Raw genomic sequence first — 23,858 nt, 5'->3', positions numbered from 1 at the left:
ACTCCAGTCAGAGATGAGTTTATGTGAAGTAATTTATATTTACCTTCCTAAAAAATTAAATAATGAAAATGCTTCTGTTACATGCCACACTTGGCATCCATCTCTTTATGTGGGAAGGCTCATGCAGTGTGGTAAGGACCTGTGAATTCCACCTTCCAGTGCTCAAGAATCCTCCTTCAGGTGGAGGGCTTGGACCCTCAGTAGTGGGCTGATGAATAGTGACAACTCCCTAGCAACTAACTGAGCTACCCAGATCTTAAGGTACAATTCCCTCTCCTAACCCAGGTCAGCCAGAGGTACTGTTCCACTGAGCGCTTCCACTGGAGCAGTCTTTACCCAGAGATACTCTTACTTGCTCACACCTAACCCCTTAGCTAAGTGTTGAGGGGAGTTCATGAAAGCAAACACCACAGGTAAGGCAGTCATACTGCTTGATGCCACTTTTCTAATGCACTTCAGTGCAACATAACAAATCATCCTGCACACTTCCACAGTAAAGGCGGCAATAAACTGTACAAACTCCATTATTAACCCCATGCCATGCTCATAATGTAACACAGTTTAACAAAGCTCAATACATTTATCAATTTGATTGCACTAGAAACTGTCCAAACTGTGAAGTAGGAAAGTCTTGTACTAAACCAGACAGATTTAAACAGAGGCAGGCAAAAAACCTGCAAAAACCAACAAAAATACCCCAAACAAACCAAAACTAAACTAAAAAAACAATAAACGAAGGCGGGGGTGCAGGGGGAAACCAACACATCCTCTGAGCTGCGTACCAGAGCAGTCTCTCCTGAGGACTTTTAGGACAAGAGGTGCTGCTCTTCTCTCTCCATACAATGGTGAGGGGAAGCCACAAGCAACTGAAAAGTTATGAGAGAAGTTATCAAGGTTATCTTTCTTATTTTACCAGATGTTAAGAACTGTTAGGAAACTGTTGCACACTGATGGCAGCCCAGTGGAGTTAAATGAAGCTCAGTGCTTAAGTAATGAATAATCACTCTTCCTTTTATTTCAGTGTCATATTACATTACAGTCAAGACATGTTACTGACAAAACCTACCAGACATTTTACTTTAACCCTCAAAAAAAAAAAAAAAAAAACAAAAAAAAAAACCCAACCCAAGAAGGAATGCATATAAATAGAGATGTCACAATTTTTGATGTCACTAGTCCATTAAGATGTTCCACAATAGTCTCAATGTGTTAAAAATACAATTACTTGTAAGCTATCGAAGCAATGTTTCACTTGGTTTAGACTAAAGTCAGCTAAGATACAAAAAACCTGTTCCATCAGTTCCCAACAATCATACACTTCATACCCACGACAGAACATGGCTATATGTGAAGAGATCACCACTGAATGTTTATGCAAAACCAAAAGCCTTCCTCTTGATCTACAGGAAACTACTGCAGAAGTATTTTGCATGTGTGGTTACAGAGCCCATGTGATAACCCAGGCTCAACAGCTACACAGTTACTACCCAAACACTGACACATAAAATGCAATGTCATCACTCTCGCTCAGAATTTTAGGACGTTTGAGACATAGCACCAGTAATGGTAGAGGAAACTCATTTATTATAAAGTTACTGTAAATGCATACAATAGACACATACTAAAAATGGAGATAAAACTAACACTCCTTAAAAGACAGCTGCATTTGCTAATCAGCTGCAAGGTGTAAGAGAAATAACTGAGTTGCACATAACAACTGGGAATATATACCTGCTTGACTGAGGAAAAGGTTATATCTTACTGGCTTCAAAGAATTTAGCCTAAGTGTCACACATTCCTTGGCACAAGCCGGAATGAAATTCCCAGCTTGGCTTTTTACAGGGCTCTTAAATCAGGTTTAAAAGTAAAATAAGTATTATTTAATACACATTATCTGAGTCTGGATTCATCCTGCCTATTACAGGTTACAATTGTTTAAGAGCCAGCTCAGGTCTTGTTTCTCTATTGAAGGAAGGGAAAGCCACTCTCAAACACAATGCTTAGGTGGGTCTGACTGTCCTCTGGGGGTGCCACTCGCCCTTGGACTAGAGACAGAGCTGAGGAAAGCTGCATATGTAGCGTAAGATAAAGCATTAAGAGGTAGGTGAAGTGAATCCAGGGTCTACGGCACAGCTCACTTACTCTCAGCTGCCTGCCACAGAAGTTATCCATGCTAGTAGCAGATCCAGGATGTAGGCCAGCTAACCCCAAACAGACATTTGTAAGGAGAAGAGAGGGTTAATGGTGCTTACCCACTCTGAAGAACATGTTACCAGCCCTGGACCCAACTTTGGCTTACATTCAACACAGAAACTACTTTTAAAACAGTTTTTTTATGACTCAGTTTGGTGAAAAAGTTGAATTCTGAACCATTCTCCAGCCATGTCGCAGAGGGACAATACCAGTTACTAACCACTGAAATCACCGTCTGTTGGAAAACATAGTTTTAATAGATATTCTTCATCTTACATAAGAGCACAATAAATACACCGCAGTCTATAGAAATTTCAGATGACACTAGAGTAAGAAGAAGTGAAAGAGGGAGAATACCAATAGACTACATAACCATACCCCTGAATTTCATGAAAAAACACTCCCTACTGCAACCACTACAAGCTGTCATTTACACATTTCAGGTTGGCCTTGCCAAAAGCTTTTAAGCTTTTTGGTTGGTTGGTTTGTTGGTTTTGTGAGGGAGAGGGCTTGGGGAATGGAAGAGACTAGAGATACAAGAAATGAAGGGAAGCAATTAGATGGGTTCCCAGAAAAGATACTTGGACTCCTAGACAAGATGCATACACAAAAAGGATGAGAAGGAATTTTTTCATCACTTTCCTTCCCTCCAATAAAGAAGCTTTGTTGCTATTTAAGCTGACTGGTTGCTCAAGCAAGTAGCTTAATAAGGCTTGTAGAGAAAACCAGTGGTATGAGTTGCTAGCTGTAAGTGGCTAAGCAGGCATCAGCCAATACACAAGCTGGCTCTTACAGTGGTTCTACACACTGGAATTTCATGTTACTAAAGGATAGGAATTAAAGAAGTTAGAAAACCGTGTTGCCTAATGTCTGATAACAATCAGCAAAGAGAAGTTATGGAGATACTCATAATTAGTGCTGTCATTTGCTCTCAACCTCCTACTTCATTCTGGTTATTTCCATGAAAACACACATCAACGCATTACTAAAATTAAGGTTACAATTGTTACATCAGAGACTTGTTTCTAAAAGTCACTCCAAATGCAATTTCATCTTAAATTGGCCACGTAAGGCCACCCACATAACACAAATAAAAACAGTCAGCAAATAGAAGGAAAAAAAACCAAAAAACAAACCAAAAAAAAAACCCCTTGTGAATTCTCCCTCTTTACTGTTAAATCTGTCAGACTGGTGAAGACAAATTGTCAATTCTGGATTCAAAATTTTTAAATAAGATTGTCACAGAGAAATGAAAACACAGCAAAATAAACTATACAAAGGCAAAGTAGAATAACAAAAAATATTTTACTAAAACATAAGATTTACAGGAGATTTTCCAGACAAGCCATACAAAATGGTCACAAGCTTTTTCTTGGAGGGATTTTTCTACACTTGACAGCAGAATCACAATAGTATTAGTGAAGGTGATGGATGTTTAATGTTCCCATTTTTTGTTCAAACAATGAAGCTTGTCCATCTACAGCGTCTAAGTTAGACTGGGCTAGAGGGTATATTCTAAAGTATAACTGGTTAGCTGCTTTTACCAATGCAATTAGCATCACCATAAAAAGGGAGGAGGAGCCCACAAAATTAAAACAAAAAGCCCTGCAGCTAACCCTGCCTACCTTCATTCACAGTGCTTATACTTAAACCATGACGGGAAAAATGATTAAAAGCAGAGATGTGCTGCTGCTTTCAAACAATTTCACAACAATCCAGATGATACTTCTAGCCTCTGCTCATGCGGTACAATAGTGAATTAGGACAAGACACAGATTTGCTAATGTGCATTTAATCACCAAAGGACTGAAGATGTCTGGGCTTTTATTCTGTAATGTTTCTAAGACTGTGTCCATTAAATGCAAACAAAAAAAGGAAGAGGTCTTGGCAGAACAGGAGAAGTGATGCACACTTGATGTTCATAGCGCATTTAAATATTATTCATGGCATATAGCCTAGTCCATGCTCTGGCTGTAAAGAAAAAGAAATACATTTAAGAAAAGATGCAGTTTTCAGGTTTGATTAAAGTAATTTTAAATTCATATTCTTAAAGATCTCTTTTATACCACTGCTGCAAGCACAGAAAATATATCAGTTCTAAGACTGTAAGTGCAATTTTGAATTCCGGCAGCTGCCAACTTGTATATTATAGAAGCAGTCTGACAGCAGTTGATCCAAAAGTGAAGAGGCATAACATAGTAACTGTTCCATTCCCCTGTAGCCTGCAACAGATGCAACATCAAAGAGAAGAACTTTCTGGAACCTGTTAATCTGTTCCTTAAGCTGTAGAGGACAAGCAGTAGAACACTCCTTCATTTCACCACAACTCCAAAATAGACAGGTTAGCAAATTAGGACCATCAAAACTCAAGATAAGGCAGAACAAGAGAGCTTTTTCTTCTATCAAGCCTTGCAGACTTAAAAACAGACCACTGCAGGCACATTCAGAGCACCTGAACTATGACTGTATGCAGTAATTTTTTGTTTCTGCAAATTGAAGACATAAAACTAGAGGTTAGGAGTTACATACCCCAGCCAGTGAGTAATAAGCTATTCCTAAAACTAGAAAAAAAGAAAAGGTAGAAGATACGTCACCTGTTTCTATGGCTTGGGCTTCATTGGTCTTCCACTGCTCAGCTACATCATTTGCTAGTGGATCATCTGGATTGGGAGCACTTAACAAAGCCTGGATTGATAGCAGAACTGTACGAATCTGCAAAGCTGGGGACCATTTATCTGAAGAGACATTTACAGCACTATGAAACACCATATTCACCAGAGTCTACAGAAACAGCAAGTTTTTCCAGATTAAAGAAGCAGCAAGATATTCTTTAAACATATGAAAACTCTTTTTAGGGTCAACTTACAAATTTCTGTACTTATTATGATAAAAAGAAGGAAAACACAGCAGCACTTACCTTTCAAAATATCTAAACATATTCTTCCCAGCTTGTCTACATTAGGATGGTAAATTTTGGTCATGAAACGTACTTTAGGAGCTGCCATTGGATATTCTTCTGGAAGGAATAGTTCAAGTTTAAATGTCCCACCCTCAAAGGGGGAATCCTGTGGACCTGCAATGACCACATGAAAATAGCGCGCGTTGCTTTCATCTGGCTCTGCTTTTATCCCAGGGACTGGCTCTGCCAGCAAGCGCTGGGTTTCCTAGAAGAAAAGGAGGCAATGTAACTAATAAAACCCATCTAAAATAAACATCACCTGTACAAACAATTTTAAAAGCAACAAGCATTCATTTAGCCTATATTCACAGAAACGATGTTCAACAAATACCTTTAAGTCAAAGAACATCTACAGAAAGAAGACGAGGCTGTGGTAAACTGGTACCCATCTCCTCTCAGATCCTCACCTGCTGTGTGCTTCTGTAACACACAGTAATAGAAAACTCAGCTGTCCTCAAACTTCTTACCTTTTGATTGAACTATTGCCAAGCTGCTATATTTTTTTCAATATACTTAAAAGCACTTTAAAGAATACCACGATGAAAACATCAAAAACATTTCCTATTCTACCTTAAATAGAAACTCCCATAAGTGAAAAGCCAAAGGGATTAATCACCCGCACAAAGTGTTCAAGGTTTACTCCTAACAAGAGTGGTCTGGTTTATTAAGCTGAACATTTGTACTGGAATCAGATCTAACTCGAAAGAATTTAAAAGTGCTACTCTGCTGCAACATTAAATGAGTATTTTAAGGATGTTTTATATATTTAGACATATATATGCATAAATAGCTTTGGCGTAAGCACTTTCAGCCTACTTATAACCATGTTTAAAGTCACACTAACAGACAGTAGGAGACAGCCAAGATGCTCTGTAAGCAGCAAAATTAGGGAAGGCCAGTCTCCTACAGTGACTTGGTTTCTCTGTTGCTCCATTCTTCTGCCAATGCTACCTTAGGCACCAAGCTGTGACCATAGCTAAGAGCTGCCCATCTTGTTAATGCACTGAGCAGACAGACCAAGCCCTGTACATCTTTGCCTTTCCTCTGCTACCTGTCTTCACAAGTCTTATGGGCACCATTCTGGTTCTTATAAAAAAGATCCCAAGGCCAAAATGGGCAAAAGGACACTAGGCAGGGACAAAAAAATCCTGCTAAAGCCTTATTTCCTCATGCAATTTTAGTCCCATTTTCTGCTTTCCTTCTAAGCTTGCTTTTACTATGTACAGTTAATTTTTTCACCACCTTTCTGTGTTGGCTTTCACAAAGAAAAATTATCCTGTTTCTATTGACAGAAGATGGCAACTTGTAGGTGTAACATTAATTTATTATTTCAGTTTTATAGCATATTTATTCCATATATCTACAACAGCACTAATTTAAAAATCACAGAATGGTCTGGATTGGAAGGGACCTCAAATATCATCTGGTTCCAACCCCGCCGTGGTCAAGGACACTTTCCACTAGACCAGCTTGCTCACAGCCCCATCCAACCTGGCTTTAAATGCTTCCACCTACTGGGCATCCACAATTTCTCTGCACAACCTGTTCCACTGCCTTACCACCCTCACAGTAAAGAATTTCTTCTAACATCTTATCTAAACCCACTTTCAGTTTGGAGCCATTTTTCCTTGTTCTGTCAGTATTTGCCCTTGTAGTCAGCCTCTCTCCAATACAGTAAGTCTCTCTTTAACACAAGCACAAAACAGACAGATTACCTCTACTTGGCTAAATAAATTCTTCAAACATAACTGGACTGCTACATTACTCTTGTAGAGGTAAGTGTACACAGCATTTAAGTAATAGAGCTGTCTTGATGCAGTTAAATAACAACTCATTTTACAAAAACTGATCAATATATAAAGAAGTGAAGCCACGGTAATTAATTCCAAAAACCAATTACTCATCGCTGAAATGTCAAGGTCCTACAAATCATAATATTGAATTTATTACTATGTACATATGCAAACCTAAAAATAAATGTATCCAGTGTGCTTCCTTGCTGTGATTACATATTGTCTACTTATCTGCATAGACATTAGCTGCCCAGCGCCACTTACACACCTCACTGGAAGGCCTTCCAAGCTTCTTAGAGCTGTCTACATTTACTAGTGTGAGTATATTTTAAATGATCCGCAATTTTATAACTTACTCATTTGTATTCTGCTGGCTACTTATTTGTACACTAATTGTGTAAAAAAGCAGTTATAACAAATTCTGATAGTTTACATTCAGTGGTATGGAAAAGTCAGTAAGAAACTACAGATTATCCCTGTAGGTGCATAAAACATTCTCAGTTTCTTTCAGCAAGCTGTCAGAAGGAGTGCTGCCCCAGGTAAATAGGACAATTTGGGTTTCTGCCTATGAAGAACAATATAGTTTTTGACAGTTCTGGCAGAGGAAAGTGTCTTGTACCAAATACAAACTAATGCTAGCCAACTGGAAACTTAAAAATAAGGAACTTATGGAAAAAGACCAATTTTTAAACTTCTTCACAGCTAGACTGCCAGAGATGTGCTTGTAAGCCAATCGTGGCTTTGGTTCTGATGGGCATGCTCAAAGACTTTAATATTAAGGATAACACATTTCAATAGCTGGACCGATCTCAGCAGTCCCCAGCTCCCCCTCAGTCACCAGACTGCCTCCCTAGTTATGCCAGTATGCTGACTGTAACTATACTGGGCAGCCAATCCTGGCTTAAAATAACCCAGAATCAGCAGTTCTCTGGCAGCAGCATCAGCACTTCTACCTGCCAGAGTATCTGAGGGAGCAATGCCTGGCTGCAAGCTGCACGTTCTGCCACTAAAAACCATTTGTCAGTAAACAATGGGAGAGCCCATGTATGAGAAAAACAATTCTTTCCATGCAGGCACCCTATAATACTGAAGGGGCTATCCACTGTGAGCATGCCACCCCGCTGTGAGGAGCCAATTCAGTTTTGTTATGCGTCAACAATGGTTGTCGGAGGCATGTGGAGGAGAGGTGCACACGTGCCACATGCAGGAGGCAACTAGAAGAAGCCTTGTCTCTGGGAGGACTTCGCCTGCCAACACCGCCCACGAGGCAGGCAGTGGGAGATACTATGGAGGGGCTTCTCCCATCAGGTCGCAAAGAGGTCTCCACCAATGGAGGGCACAGAAAGGCTGCACTGGGCCAGCGGTTCCTTGTTAGGGCAGACTTTGGGAGGGGCCCGGGGGGTATAAAAACTAACTGCTGGGGTTGCTCGCTCCCTCCCTTGCCCTGGCCCCAGGCTGCCTTCTGGCTCTCCTGCCCTCGCACCTGTCCTGCCTTCCCGCGTCCCTGACCGCCGCCTTGCCCGGGCTGCCCGCTCCCTTCCCCGCCGCCCCGATGCAGCCCGTCGCCGCGACCCTGTCCAGGCTCCTGCTCCTCCCGTGCGGGCGCCCTCTCACCGCGTGTCCGGGGCCGTCGCCGCGGGAGCCGCGCCCCGCCGGGAGCCGCGCAGGCCGGCAGCGGCACAGCCCCGCCTGGACACCGACAGCGCTGCCCCGCCCTGCTGCGGGTAACGCCCTCTTCTGCTCTCTGTCCCCTCTCTCTCTGCTCTCCCCTATCCCTTTTCCATTTTCCTCTCTTCTTTGCTGTCTCCTCCAGGCGTCTTTCGCTCGGGCAACTCCTTTTCCTTCTCCTTTTTGTTATCAATAAACGGCTCTCAGATACAGTGTTTGCCTCGTTTGGCTTCATTCCGCTCCCGACCATCCATTTTTAAAAGAACTCTCCGCAGTTCCCCACAGTGGAACGCGACACCCGCTCAGAAAGCCCTTCGTGCCTCCACATTCCGTGACTGTGGTTATCTCGCTATAAAACACCACAGAAAAGGGGAGTGCAGAGAAAAGCGTTTATGCTGCATACAGCCCCATATGAGTACTGAGCCTACTCTGAGCCCATAGAGGCCCCTTGGGCCACATTAATATTAGATGAAAATTCCTTTAAGCAAGCACACCTTGCCTCCTGCTCTGTGCACGGAGCTCCACCACTATCGGTGTAACTGAAGCTGTTTTCAAACAGAAATGAGGATGAATACCTGCAAGAAACCTGTGAGGGAAGTGGTTGACACTCATCTTTCACACCTGCCAGGCTCTGGCGCAGCAGAGAGCAAGCACCAGGCTAAACTTCTTCGATACACTCAAAATGACAGGCCGTGACCCCGTGAACACACATCACTGCCTTTGTGCAAAAGCTTCAGAAAACACATCTTTTTACAACTGTGTAACACAGACAAGCTTGTTAGACTGCGAAAAAAGTAGCGACAATGCCATTTATTGAGAGAATGTGCAATGTTTGTACTTAAATACATCAACAGTTCCTAAATTCCAACAAGAAGTAAGGGTTTTGTCCTGCAATTATGAAGACATTAACAATAATATCTTAAATATATTTTGGGGGACACCATGGAAAAGGAACAGAAAATGAGAAATTGATCGAAAAGTTACACTGTAAGGTCTAAGCATATAAAATGCTTAAACATACACATAGGCCCAGTTCTAAGGTGATTACAGGGACTTGATTTCCACATTTTAGGGTAAGATGGACAGTTCCAGACATGCTGGTAATAAAATAAAATTTGATTTGCTGTAAAACTTGCAAAAATAAGTAATATTCGAGAGAAAAAAATTGTGAGCATACAGGCAACACTATGCACCTGGTCAGGAAGCAGACCTGCTTAAAGATTTTAATTCCTTTTAAGCGTATGTCACCAATTAAAAAAAAAAAAACAAACACAACAAGCAAACAAAAAACAAACAAACAAACAAAACCCTGCCCCCTGTACATCACCCACAAGAATGATGAGATGTGGATGAAACAAGGAAATGTTTAACTACACATTGATCTTATTCTGTAATTCCCAGAGGATGGCTACCCAATGAAAATAAGTCTCTCAAACATGTTTAAATAAATAATGTTAATTTCTTTTAATTACACTTTTAACTTCTCACCTTTTTTAACTAATCAAGATGATCAAACACATGCAATAATTGACTTCCCATGTATTTTTAGGCAGTCTTTCTTACACTTCTTTAATTACACATCTGTTACTTCCCCTTTTTCCTCCAAAACTGTCTTTAAACCCTTTGTCCAATTTCAACTGTTCCGTACGTTTTGTAAGCTGTCAGTGGCTAAGACTAACCAAGCTCAGTGCTACTGGAAATGAAGACATGAACAACTCCAGTACTACTACTGCTGTTTGGCCTGTTTATGCCAACCAAGTATAATACCATTCTTGCCCAGCAAAAATCCCTGACAGTAAGGACAAAAAGAGCTGGAACACCCATATATAAACATACTAAAAAGGAAAAATAATAAATTCAGAGAAAACCAGGTTTTGCAGTTCTGTTGCTCACAATAAATGCTTTTACAATAGAACAGTTAATTTTGTCTTCAACTAGAATACCAACTCCCACCAATAAGTGTTCCAGAACAGTACTTTGTAGTGGTTTTTTATTAGCTCTCATCTAGCACACTGAAGTTTCACAGAAGATATTTCAGGGCATATTTTGAAAGCTCTAAAGCTTTCAATTAAGTTTCCTATGCTGCCGTAGGCAGTTATTCCTATTTGTCATACTCTGCAATGTTTTTAGATTGAGATTTCTTCTCACTCCTGCATTTACTCCACTTTTTCAATTCCAAGTAATGTAATAATTTCCACTGACTAAAATAAATTAGTAAACCCAAAAGGAAGATACATGCCAGTCTGTACTTGAAAAAACCCAAATCTGTCAATTGCAACTGGTTATGCCTCCCCCCTTTTTATGCCTCCCCTTTTTTATTTTTAATTAAGTGGTTAGAAAACACAGAAATGTTGAAGGTGTTTTGACAAGCAAAAGCAAAGCTTTCCTTATTAACACAGGTGGCCTGAAACAGAGTGACAGATGATACTGATGGGACAGATGGTGTAGCTGACATTCTGCATAGTTATTCTTCTATGAAGATGTTAAATTGAAAACTAATTGTACCTGAGGGAGAAGAAGCCCTCAGCCTGTTTTTACCGTAACATGTGAGGATAGGAAGCCTCGGGAAGAGAGAGCACTGTGCTCTTTAGAAGAGACCAGCAAGCAGGAGGTGGGGGTGAGGGCTTTTGAGGCTGCCAAGACTAAGAGAAGCCACACACTGAAGAGAGATCGATCTGCAGGGAAGTATGTTTCATTCATTCTTTGAGGTTTTGCTTGGTTATCCTGCTTTCAGTCAAAGGGAAAGAAAAGTTACTGAAAAGCAGACATAACCACCAGGATTCACCTTGTTCATGCACACAGAGTAAGACAGAGCACTTCTTTAAGGAAGTAAATTGAACAGCCCAGAACATACACATGCTTCCACACATACATACAGGAAAATCAGCTGCTAATGAACATGGAGATAGGAGCAAGCATACAAAGGAGGAATCCATCAGAAATATACTATTTTAATCACTTTCAGTCTTGAAGAAGTGTTTACAAAAGCCTCAAGCTGCCAAGGCCTCCGTCAAAACAACTAAATAAAGATTTCTGTATGCTACCCTTTTGAAAAACAAAAAGCTATTTCAGATGTCTTGCTTGCTATCAACAGACTAAGGCAGGACCAAACAAATAACTACAAAAAAAAACAGTGCCAAAATACAAAAGTGGCAAATGACTGCCATCAGAAGACTCACCTATGCAAGTACTTGCAAAAAAACCCAAACATTATTTCTTACCTAGCAGAGCCACTGCAGCTGAACTGTAAAGCTTTTCTGTCTGACAGAGACCACTCCAGTACCGAAGGAAGAAATTCTGGCATGGGCTTAGGCAATTTTTAAAGCTTCTTCATTGCTTTTTAGAAAGGAGTACTATTCTTTGCTTGGAAAAACAGTGCAATTCTGTTCCCTGTGCTATGGCAATAATTAATCACCACAAATTTTACACTGCCTGCCAAGAGACGTGGCTAAAACAGTTAGGAAGAAATCAATATATAGCACCTATAAAATATGTGAACTTTAAAGCTACTGTGTGAAGGCCACTAAAATTTAAGAGAAGCTTGCTGGCAAAGTCAGCACAAAGTAGCTCAAAGAAGAGATTCAAGCTCCATATCTCTAGACAAATGTGCTTTGCTTAGTAATTCAGCTACCTGCATTACATTTTCCTGATACCCCAGTTTTCTTATTTCACATTCAATATTATTGCTATACAGATACCTTTAATAAATAAAACGTGCTCCTTATTAATCCACAAATTAAATACTGTGGTCTCAGTGAGTGTTACACTTTTTTATAGAATGGTCTTCTGCTCTACATTGGCCTTTAATACCAGCTGTGAAATCACGTAGTGAACTTTGTAAAATCCATTAGAACAAACATAGCTTAGAGAAATCGCAACACCTTACAGAGTCTGAATATTGCAAGGTGATAAATGATCAGCCACTGCAGAAAAGAAAAGAAAAATACAAACTTGTGCTGCCTTTCCAGTTCAGCCTATTATACACTTTTACTTTTGCCTGTATAGCTGTCTCTTGACCTCATGGTCTAACATAGCACATAGCCAATTTGGAAGAAAAGGAAGGGAAAAATTCATAAAAGAGAGAAGAGTCCCTGATGCAGCGCACTGTATGTTCCACGCAAACAGCTGTGCCAGCAAAATGCAGGGTGCAAACACATGCTCCCAGAAGGATGGGAGAAGATTCCTTTTGATGAAAGGGCTGGTTTAAAGAGTTGGGACTGCAGTGTTAATCACAGTGGGATACCAGCGTAACAGATTACTATTCTGTAACCAACCTAAAAAGGAAATGCAGAGCCTTCCTCCTTATTACAAAGGGAGAAGATTAACTACCAACTGGGCTAATTTCAGTAACAACAGATGGTAAACGACTAAATTAAAAGTCTTCATCCATCTATAAAAGTCTTAAGCACCAAAGACTCTGCATATCTTACTTGTTATAAACAGTTATCTAAGAACCTTTTATAGCACTAAGACTACAGAAAAGCATCCTTATGGCTAGCAACTTTATGCTAGTACCTTAAAAAGAGAGATAACATCATTCACAGGCTGACATATCCGTGATAAAATTATTCTGAAACTTCAAAACACAAAACATCAATAATGGCCTCTTACATAAAGAGAAAATACTGCAGGTCTTAAAGCCGTTAATATTTAAAATGGCACAATACTACATCTTTATACAAAGTCTCAGGGGAATGATTCTTTCCTCATATTTTCAGTAGCACATTTACTAGCTCAATTCACTAAGCAGTAGTGAAGCAATTTTCCTTCAATATCACCTACTAAGATGGAGGTTACATTCTTACAACTTTGTCAGGCCAAGGCAAGGTACAAGTCCTCTCTAATCTATGTGAGACAGCGAGGAAGTGCAGGTAGTATCCACCCTTACTTGTAGGTTCAATTAACCCTAGCTTTATTCTGAACAGATCAGGGAAGATAGATGATGGATGAGGACCTATCTACAACAGGAATTACAGCTCAAGTATGCGTTTTTATTGCTGCCACCTTGCCAGAAATCACCATCCTGAAAATCTACTGAGAAAGTAAACCCTGTCAGCACTCTCAGGGCAACTCCGGAAAAGTGAGCTGGGTCTTCTTAACTAGATCTTAAATCCGAAAAATGCTGACTGACAACACAAAAACTCTGCTGCCATCCAGCAGAGGACAGTAACTTCCAATAGAAACCATGGAACAGCGGCATTGGCTGTCGGTAAAAGCATCTTCCACCAGTACGAATGAACAAAATCCGCACATGCCTTGACACATTTCTTCCACAGGTCCTACAAGTGAAGGTCTCCAGACAGCCGGCTACAAAACAAACTTTTTGGTAACCCTGGCCATTTATAAAAGGAACAACAGGATGCAATGCAACACTGTATGAATAGTTCCAAAATGGCCAAAGAGAAGCATTAGTCGTAAAACAAAAAAGGTACCCCAACTGAAAGAAATCCACATCAGTTTGCCCCAATTTTTTTTGTATTTGGTATGATTGAATTTAACTGCATTACCAACTAAGCACATGTACAGCGTGTATGTGTCAAGTTGCTGGCAGCAGAGATGATCCAGGGGACCTCAATGGGGAGAGGCCAGGAGCTGTACCTCACCAGACACAGCCAGCTCCAAAAACATGCCACAGGACATGGGTGAACCCATCAGCCAAGCTGGTGGCACACCTGGGAAAATGTATTTAAGAAAGGACAGAAGACGACGCCACACAGAAAGAACAGCAAGGGATAAAAAAAAAAATAAGTTTGTGAGCAAAACTAGTGTGAACACCAAGGTTAGAGAAGGATGGTAAGGACAAGCTCCAGGCACTGGTGCAAAGACTCTCTGTAGCCTATGAAAGACCACAGTGGAGCAGATACCCACACTGTAGCCCGTGGAGTGCACCACTCTGGAGCACAGAAAAAGTGTGAGGAGGAAGGAATAGTACAGAGGAGCTGTTGTGGACTGACCATAAATCCCCATTCTCCATCCCCTTGCATTCATCAGGGACAGGGGAGTTGGGGAGTAAGGAGTGAAGGACTGAAGTTGAGTATTAGAAAAGTGCTGTTTTAATTCTTTGTTTCTCACATCCAATTCTATCTCACCTGGAAGCAAATTAATTAATTAATTTGCCCCAAGTTGAGTCTGTTTTGCCATGGTGATTATCACTATATGATCTCTCTCTCTTTGTTTTGACCCATGAGCTTTTCCTTATTTTTTTCTCCCTGCCTGGTTGAGGTAGGGAGAGAGTGTGGCTGGGTGAGCATCTGGCCAAGGTCAGCCCATCTCAGCATAAATCACATAGTAATTTTTCATCTGTGTTTGAGTTGTTGCATCCAGAACCACTTTTAGAGAGAATGTAGTAGACAGTTTCAGACTCCACAGATGATATTGAAAATTAAGAACTTTTGAGAAAGAGATGACAGACTTAAATTTAAAACCACTAGCTCCATTTCCTGCTACAGTTGAAATAATAACACTTATCACTTGCAGAGTACCACACATAACAATTTATGTGGGAGAAAACGTGATGAGGAAAAAGAGAGATCTTTCAGTTTAACTGATTGCTCATCAGTCATTTCAGCATTTGCTTCCTAAGGGAGATCAGACATTTGCTGCCAAATCTCCCAGGAAGATTTCTAAAACAGATGAAGAGACACTACCAATAGCAAAAAGCAGAGAGGGTTGGTTTTGTTTTTTTTTTAATTACACTTAAGTTCCACTAATTTTTAATCATTGAGAGTGGAAGTCCTTTTGTTTCATTCTTCATTGGCTGTTGAGTTTTCAATTAAGTCAGATTGCTTTTCTACCCACCATTTCAGCATGGTTCTCAGTCCTTCTTGATTAATTTCACATAACTACCTCCCTCATTTCCTTTCCTCACAAAATGCAAGTTTGCCTGAATGGGAAGTTCTAACTTCTCAGCAGCAGTGCTAATTTGAACAGTCATCCTTCCATGTACTCCCTTCATCAGCCCAAGTGTTTGCAAAGTCAAATAACAGATGAGATCACAGAACTGATTTGGCTTAAGAAATAACCTTTACTGCAGAGTTCTGAGACAGATCTCAGTCTAAGTTCACCTCAGTGGCACAAAACTTTTTGTGCCAGCAGAGTCCAAGCTGAATCTGTTCATACAGTAAGGCTGTTCAACCTGAATCAGAATCATAGAACAACGTGTGTTGGAAGGGACCTTAAAGATCACCTAGTCCAACTTCCCTGCTATGGGCAGGGACACCTCCCACAAGGCCAGGTCGCTCAGAGCTGCATCCAACCTAGCCTTGAACACTTCCAGGGACAGGGCATCCACAACTTCACTGGGCAACTTGTTTGAGTGCCTCGCCACCCTCACAGTAAAGAATTTCTTCCTTACATCTAATCTAAACCTGCCCTCTCTCACTTTGAAGCCATTCCCCCTTGTCCTATCCCTATATGTCCTTGTAAGAAGACCCTTTCCAGCTCTTTTGTAGGCCTGCTTTAGGTACTGGGAGGCTGCTACAAGAATGAGCCAGATTAATCACTTCACAAACTTCTGGTAATCTAACTTCACTAGATGGTAACTTCCTTCACCTTGTGCAGCTCTGCAAAAAAAAGTAGTACAAAACCAGCTTTGGCATTTCAATTCAGACTATACAGAGGATACATTTCTTTCATACTTTCATTCTGATCACAGGTAACCCTTGCCAGTTACCAGTGCCATTACCTTCCAACTTCATCCAATAGTCCAGATTAATTTGGGGGTATGAAATAGAAACTAAAGGTTTTAGCTGCACAGGGCAAAACTTAAGGCAGTATACTGGCACATTGACGAGTTATAATTACTTGCCAAATGACACTTCTTTCCTGCCTGAGTGTGATAAGGGGGAAGATTGCACTGATCTCCTTCACCAAGAAGTGATAAATTGCACACAAGAAGGTAAAAAACCATTCATGTTTTTACTTTGATTTTTGAGGGGGAGGCAGTAGGAAAAAGTGAAACTTATCAGTCAAAACTGTCTTCTACATATAGGATAAAGCTGCCTCACAAAACTACAAAGGCTTAATTCAAAACTTAATATAACATTACATCACATTTTGGCACAAATTCTTCCAGGGTCTATCAATTCATTAGCTACAATTATGTAAAGAACTGGCTGTAACCAGCATTACTGAAAATAAATTGGTTACCTAAGCAGATGTCATATAGTCAGAGAGATTTCAGAATGTTTACATTAAAATTGTATCATTGTAAAATAACTTCATTGAAGAAAATCTTCTGAAAATAACATTACCTTTTAGGACAAAGAAAAAAAGAATTAGCAGTAAAGCCCATCAAACTGTAAAGCAAGGGTCAAACATCATAAACAGAAGGCTACACTTTGGTTCACAAAAGCTGGCCTCCACATGAATTCTCTTCCTTGCCATATAATCCCCAAGTGTCAGCATTCCACATACCCCCACGTCCTGGACTCATTACTGGGCTAATGTCTCCCGTACACTAATGCTTCTACCACCCTGCAGGTTACCAGACCCCATCACCAACCCCAACTGTATGTAACACCACCTCCCAAAACAAAGGCAAGAAAATACATTCCAAGTGTCAACATGTCAAAGGCACCAGCTGTAAAAAATAAAGAATAAAACAGTGGTACAGCAGATTTAGAAAACATTAACTAGTACTCAATATATGGACAGTTGTCCAGCAAATTGAAATTACAGCTCTGCTACGCAAGCACTGTGAATGAACTCTGGATTGCTCGCAATCCTCTCACACACTTCTGGCTCTTCCAGCTCCCATCACCACACAATTTTAACCACTGCAAAACCACCTGCAACAAGATGAAGACAAATGTACTCCAAGTTAACAGACCCTTCCAAGAAGAAAAAAAAAAAAAAACAACCCTCCAGAATCTACCCACTCTTGGAAGAAGACTTTGTAGCCAAATAGTAACACGAAGAGGGGCATTTTAAGGTCAGCAGCACTCTCCTCCAAGAATGACCTCATCCTCAAATTTTCCACAGCAGATCACAGATTTTGGAACTGTGAATCTGAGATCCTATGCAAATTCCTAGAGGATTATCTATGTACTAGCACAGATAGAGCTTTTCATGGTGCATCTCCAGCTATAGTAAAGTGAGGCCTAACTGAATTCACTAAGCTAAGAGTGTAAACCATTCCTGCAGTTACACTGACAGAGCACATTTGCATTGGAGGCTTGCATTAATACAGTGTAGAGTGAACTATCAAAGTGTGGTTAAAGCAAACAGTAATTCATGCTGAGCTTCTGTCCAAATGCCATTTGTACTGCATTTGCATGGCAAGGTTCTGGGTACTGGGGGGAGCCCACAGAGGCGCTTCTGCGAGAAGCTGCCAGAAGCTTCCCCCGTGCCCAACAGAGCCAGAGCCAGCCAGCTCCAAGATGGACCTGCCGCTGGCCAAGGCTGAGCCCATCAGCAATGGTGGTAGCACCTCTGAGGTAACATATTTAAGAAAGCAAAAAAACCCAACAACCTAGGCATGAGCAGCCAGAGAAATGAGGATTATGTGAGAATAACTCTACAGACACCAAAGGTCAGTGCAGAAGTAGAGGGGAGGAGGTACTCCAGGTACCAGGGCAGAGACTCCCCTGCAACCCACATGATGCAGGCTGTCCCCCTGCAGCCCACAGATAACCCCATACTGAAGCAGGTGGATGTGCCCAAAGGAGACTGTGACCCCATGGGAAGCCTACAGTGGAGCAAGTTCCTGACAGGTCCTGTGAAGAGAGAAGCCCACGTTGGAGCAGCTGTACTGGCAGGACGTGTGACCTATGTGGTGTGAACTTGTGACCCACACTGAAGCAGCATGTTCCTGAAGGATTGCACCCTGTGGAAAGGACCCAGACGTTGGAGAAGTTCATGGAGGAACCCCATGCTGGAGCAGGGGAAGAGTATAGAGAGTCCTGTCCCTGGGGAGGAAGGAGCAGCAGTGAAAACGTGTGATGCACTGAACAGAACCCCCATTTCACTGCACCACTGAGGGGTAGGAGAGAGAAAAATCAGGAATTAAGTTGAGCCCAGGAAGAAGGGGATGGGGTGGGGGGAGGTGTTTTAAGATTTAGGCTTAATTTCTCATTACCCTACTCGGATTTGATAGGTAATAAATGATATTAATTTCCCCAAGTCAAGTCTGTTTTGCTCAGGACTATACTGGGCGGGTGATCCCTCCCTGTGATTCTCTTGACCCTGGAGCCTTTGGTTGTATTTTGCCTGCCATGCCCAGCTGAGGAGGGGAGGGATAGAGCAACGTCCAGCCATGGTCAACCCACCATACCATCTATGGCAAAATTTGCAACTTCCACAGTTCCAAATTTGCAATCTCACTATTAATCCACCAGTCCCATGTAACTACAAAAATGTGGGTTTGTTTTGTACTATTCCACAAAACAAATGTTGATAATACTCTGAAAGCCATCTAAACATAACAGGTAAGTACAGTATAAAACAACTGCATGCAAAGCAATAATAATCCATTGGTTCACTACAGGTTTTTGCCTCAAAGTTGCTCAAGCATTATACAAGACAGTCCAAACAAGATTATTGCCTCTATCTGGTTTATTTGCTTGGGTTTTCCTCAGTTTTTATTCTACAGGGTCTACTGAAAGCTTCTTTAAGGAAAAGGTTGTGAAAAGTTACCAGTGTCCTCTTAAAGACCTGTTATTAACACTCCACATTTTCTTTTTAAAACTTAACCTAATTAGACCTAAGTGAAAAATTTTCTTATTCTCTGCATCTAAGCCTTCTTCTCAGCTTCCCTCCCATACCTGCACAAAACATCTGTCCTGCCTTCAGGCTTCCAATACCTGCCTATGTACCCCTCCCACTGTCCCAGCCAGTCCATGCTATATTGGTCACCTGGCCAGAAGACGCAATGAGGGTTGCAAAACAGCACATGTATTATCTTTATACCTTTCTATATGGTGAGGAGCAGGCAAAGGTGGTTTTAAGAACAGTACAAAAACACTTCTGAAAATTCCCAAAATTTTCACCCTTCTGTCAAATTGGAAGTTATCCACAAGATTCAAACTGCATACAAGGTGCAAAAAGACATGACATTCTCTGACAAACGCCAAGGAACAGCATTCTCCAGAAATAATGTTTTCTGTGCCTAACCACCATCCAAAGGAATACAAAACACCACAAAAAGATATTAGGTTTATCTCAAGTCTTTTTTATTTAATTTTTTTTCTATTCAGGAAATAAAAATGTGGTCAGAAATGTGAAAGAAATCAAAAAGTAGCAGTGACTTAAATTTTCATGCGGAGACAGAAGTCCATGCCTCAAAAACCCACAGATTTCAAGAAAAAGTAAGAACTTCAAGCTGGCTGCCAGTAATATTTTAAGAACTTCTAGAAAGTTCCAGTTGGAGGCTAAATACCTGATTTATACTTAAAAAAAAATAAACCCAAACATATAAAGCTGATTATATTGACTTCTAATATAGAATGCTGTAAGTGCCTAGCATCACACACACCAAGAGAATCTCCATAAAACCTCCCAGAAATTTTACATGTTGAAGCAGCATTTTGTAGCTGGCAGTCCAAGTGTTCCCAGAGTCTCAAAAAATACAGCAAGCAGGAGTTCACTGCAGATAATGGAAATAGCTTCACATAGTAAATAGCAAGGAATGCGTATCTCAGACACCACAGTATTGTGCAGGGGAGGAAATCAAAGCCTCTGTAATTTAACTCTGATAAATGCGTTAGAAAAAAAAAATCTGAAGGAGCCTCAGATACTGCTTCAGATGGTTACTTCATGATAGGAGCAGCTGCAGTGAGTGTAACAGAAGCGCTACTAATAACTGGCTACAGTCAACTTATAGACCTGTGCATCAAATCATGAATGATGATAAGATCACTGCAGCAATGAAAACAGCAGAAGGAAAAAACATTTTAAAAGATGATATAGGGCAGTATTGTCCATCCCATTGAGATACACTGACTGCACTTGACACAGCAATGAGGTGGACTGAATGTCAGCCAAGAAAAAAATTCAGATGCAATTCAATTTCTTTCTCGACTGGAGGTACGTGACTTTGCAACACAGGAAAGAATTGATGTAATAAGTACTCGAAAGTAAAAGTCACTGGACTTATTTATTGTCTGTTGCAAAGGCTCACCTTCTAATACTGGAAATAGTCACTTTTTGGAAAAAGTTTACAGCATCAAAACCCACACATCTATGTAAATGTGCCAAAACCACATTTAATTTAGTTGATTTTTTTTTGCCAAGATGATTCTCATAGGACCCTGGTGTTGAACTACAGAGCAAAAAAATAATACCTCTTCTCTATTCACAAGATACAAGGTTTTCCAATTCTGATTATGCCTTTAAAGATTCAAAACTATATCAATGTTTTCTACTCACCATTTGGGATTGCTAACAGTCATAATTCTAAAGCAAGTCATCTTTCGAGCTTACAGACCATTCCCACATGCAGTTTATTAAAGTCTGTTTCTAAGTAATCTGAGGACAGCAAATTGGGAATAATTCTGTATATTTGCAACAACTGCTTTGCAACACCCATATTGTCACCTTTTCACTGAATTTGAAGAAAGTATTGGAAATATATACAGAGCTCTTGCAGTGACAAGGAAAGCTCCTACTGTCCTCCTGGGCTGGATGACAGCCTGCGCATGGCAAAGACGCAGGCTGAGGAGTACAGGGCTGCAAGTCAACCTGAGAGCCCCGCCATCTGCCAGCAGTCGCTCAAGACAGGGAATGCCAACTGCATTTGGAGCAGCCAGGCTCAGGACTTCATTACAGTCCAAATGCACTCTCCTAGCCCCAAGCAGCCATCGACGGTCTCCCTTGGATGACAACACAAAGCGTGCATGTAGAGAAAAGGGAGAAGGTATTTTCCTAAAAGTAACCTAAGCAATTTATCATAAAATTTATTACTGTGCATAACATGAAGATTTAATTTTCTTTACTGGAGTTATTTTACCATTACTCAGCTCTTTCCTCTCTCTTCCATTTCCTTTCCTGATCTTTCAAATTCACACTAGCAAGTGAGTTCACTCCCTTCCCCCCCCCCCCCCCAAGGCACCCAGAATAGGAAATTTAACACTAAAATCGACATTGGCATGATAGCAAAGATCAAAACAATCCTCACTCAAGACTCCTGAAGACTTAAGCAGGTGTATTTCTGGGTCTGCACCTCTGCAGCTGTGATATTTCAAAATATGACTTTGCACGTTTTTGAGGCTGCAGTAACTAGTCAGACTCAAGTCCTGGATCAAACGCACATCTGGCAACCTAAGGTACACACTGCACAGGAGCTGAACAGCTGATCATCTAACACAACCAAGCCAAGATTTAAAAGCTCTAGACTAGCTGCAGACAACCTACAATACACACATGGAAATACCCAACCCACCATACATACCACCATATAACTGATAACCCCAAAAATGTCTAAGGGGGATCCTTCATAAAAAATCTGGAGTTTCTAGGACACTCTTTTGCCCTCCACCTTCTTCTCCAGGAGATCACCACACATCTTTGAAGTGAGTTGTGTAAATTATGCCAGCGTTTTTTTCTACAAAAGCATGAGGAAAACAAAAGCACCAAGGAGAAAATTTATGCACCAGCATAAGTGGGTGCGCTTCTCGGTTGTATTCTGGGGAATTGTCAAGAGCAATGAAAAATTTAACACAGACACCAGCCTCATGACTGAGCTCTTACTGCAACTCTGTGATAAATACCAGTTCCACTGTATTATGAATCACTGTTCCCTCTCACACCTGAAATACATTCAGCTTAGCATGCTGTGCACTCAGGCAGCTGGATGAGCATCAAAATCTGAAAGATTGGTCTTCTTTATTTTTATTGCTTACAATTCTGAGCACTAATCATAGTCTAGTTCTGTTTCATGGAAGATAAACACTACTCCTGCCTTATTTTACCTCATTATCCCTATCACCTACTTGATAACTTGACATGTTAGACAAAATAGTTGTATTTTTTCATCCATTATTTAACATTTTCTACATCCATTTATTTACAATGGTTGCCAACCGAGAAAGCTTCACAGTATTATAAATGAAGACCCATTCACTGCAACGAGCGATGAAGATGCTCTCATTTCCTACGAGGGCTAACGAACCCTACTGGAATCACTTAATAACTTTTGTAAAAGGAATGATCACTCATTCGAGGGCTTCAGTTCACACCATTACAAATCGAGCAGGAGACAGCAGCCCAGCAGGAACAACCGCATGAGCTACAGGACCAAGCTATGTTTTGATAGCTTGCAATGCAGCTACCTGTATCTCCAGTAAGTGACTCCAAATTATTCAAGTCTGAAGCTAGAACTGAATTCGGAGGATCTACTGAGAGTACCTCAAAATTAAGAGCCTTTGCAAAGCTTGGCAAATCAAAGCCGAAACACGACACTGAACCGCCAGCATGACACGTTAACACGGTACGGGCCGACAGCTCCGAGCAAATGTAGCAGCAAGCAGGCTGACCCAGCGTGTACCACCGGTGCGAATGTCCCGACGCATACACACAGCTGAAGGCCAGGTTTAACTGCCCGCTGTGGCTTGTCCCTCACCGCACAGAAGGAACCCGAGCACGGCGCCACCGCCGCCGTCCCCCGGCCCAAGCACGCCGAAAGCTGTGCCGGGTAGCCGGGGCCTGGCGGAAGCCCCCGGTGAGGAGCCGCATTGGCCGGCAGAAGACGGTGCGGGGGTGTGCCCAGCGCCTTCGAGCTCCAGGCCCCGGAGGGCGCGCAGATACCAGCGCTCGGCAGCACCGGGGGCCGAGGGGCGCCGCCGCCGCCCGGGCAATCCCCGCGATGGGCGCGGGCCCGCCCGCGCCCGCCAGGAGGGCCCGGCCGCTCCCGCCGCCCGCGCACGCCGACACAGCGCGCGGGGGCCCCCGCGGCGGCGGCGGCGGCGGGAAGCGGCGGGGGGCGCGGGCGCGGCGGCAGCGAGGCGCCCCTCGCTCGGCAAGGCGGGAGGAGCCGGGGAGGCGGCCCTGCCCCGGCGCGGCCCTGCTCCAGGGCAACCGGAAGCAGCGCCCGGCGCGGGCGCAGCCCTACCCTCCCCGCGGGACCCTGGCCCGGCGTGCCCGCCCCCCCCGGCGGGGCATGGCGGGGCGGAGCGGAGCGCGGCGCGGAGGGCGCGCGGCGGTACCTTGATGATCCTACGGGGCAGCCCGGCCATCTTGTCTCGTCGGTGCAGGCTCGGGGCGCGCCTCCGCTCGGGGCGCGCGCACGGCCGGAAAGACCCGCGCCGCGC

General features: G+C 42.1%; 1 protein-coding gene and 1 long non-coding RNA gene across 2 annotated transcripts; one reads left to right on the top strand and one right to left on the bottom strand.

The window, feature by feature from the left end:
• Window positions 1-993: 993 nt before the first annotated feature.
• Window positions 994-23,858, bottom strand: UBE2N (ubiquitin conjugating enzyme E2 N). Its single transcript, XM_032107864.1, has 4 exons — window positions 23,754-23,858; window positions 5,111-5,357; window positions 4,788-4,928; window positions 994-4,164 (listed from the first exon to the last, which is right to left on the bottom strand). Exons 1-4 carry the CDS (start codon window positions 23,781-23,783, stop codon window positions 4,124-4,126), a joined length of 459 nt encoding a protein of 152 aa, XP_031963755.1. The 5' UTR covers window positions 23,784-23,858; the 3' UTR covers window positions 994-4,123.
• On the top strand, window positions 6,642-8,826 carry LOC116443623. Its single transcript, XR_004240002.1, has 2 exons — window positions 6,642-7,262; window positions 8,019-8,826. It is a non-coding gene; the product is annotated as an uncharacterized LOC116443623 (long non-coding RNA).

The sequence above is a fragment of the Corvus moneduloides genome, chromosome 4, assembly GCF_009650955.1.
Source record: "Corvus moneduloides isolate bCorMon1 chromosome 4, bCorMon1.pri, whole genome shotgun sequence".
Lineage (NCBI taxonomy): Eukaryota > Metazoa > Chordata > Aves > Passeriformes > Corvidae > Corvus > Corvus moneduloides.
Note: the sequence above shows the minus strand (reverse complement) of the source record. Positions and strands in the feature narration are given on the sequence as shown.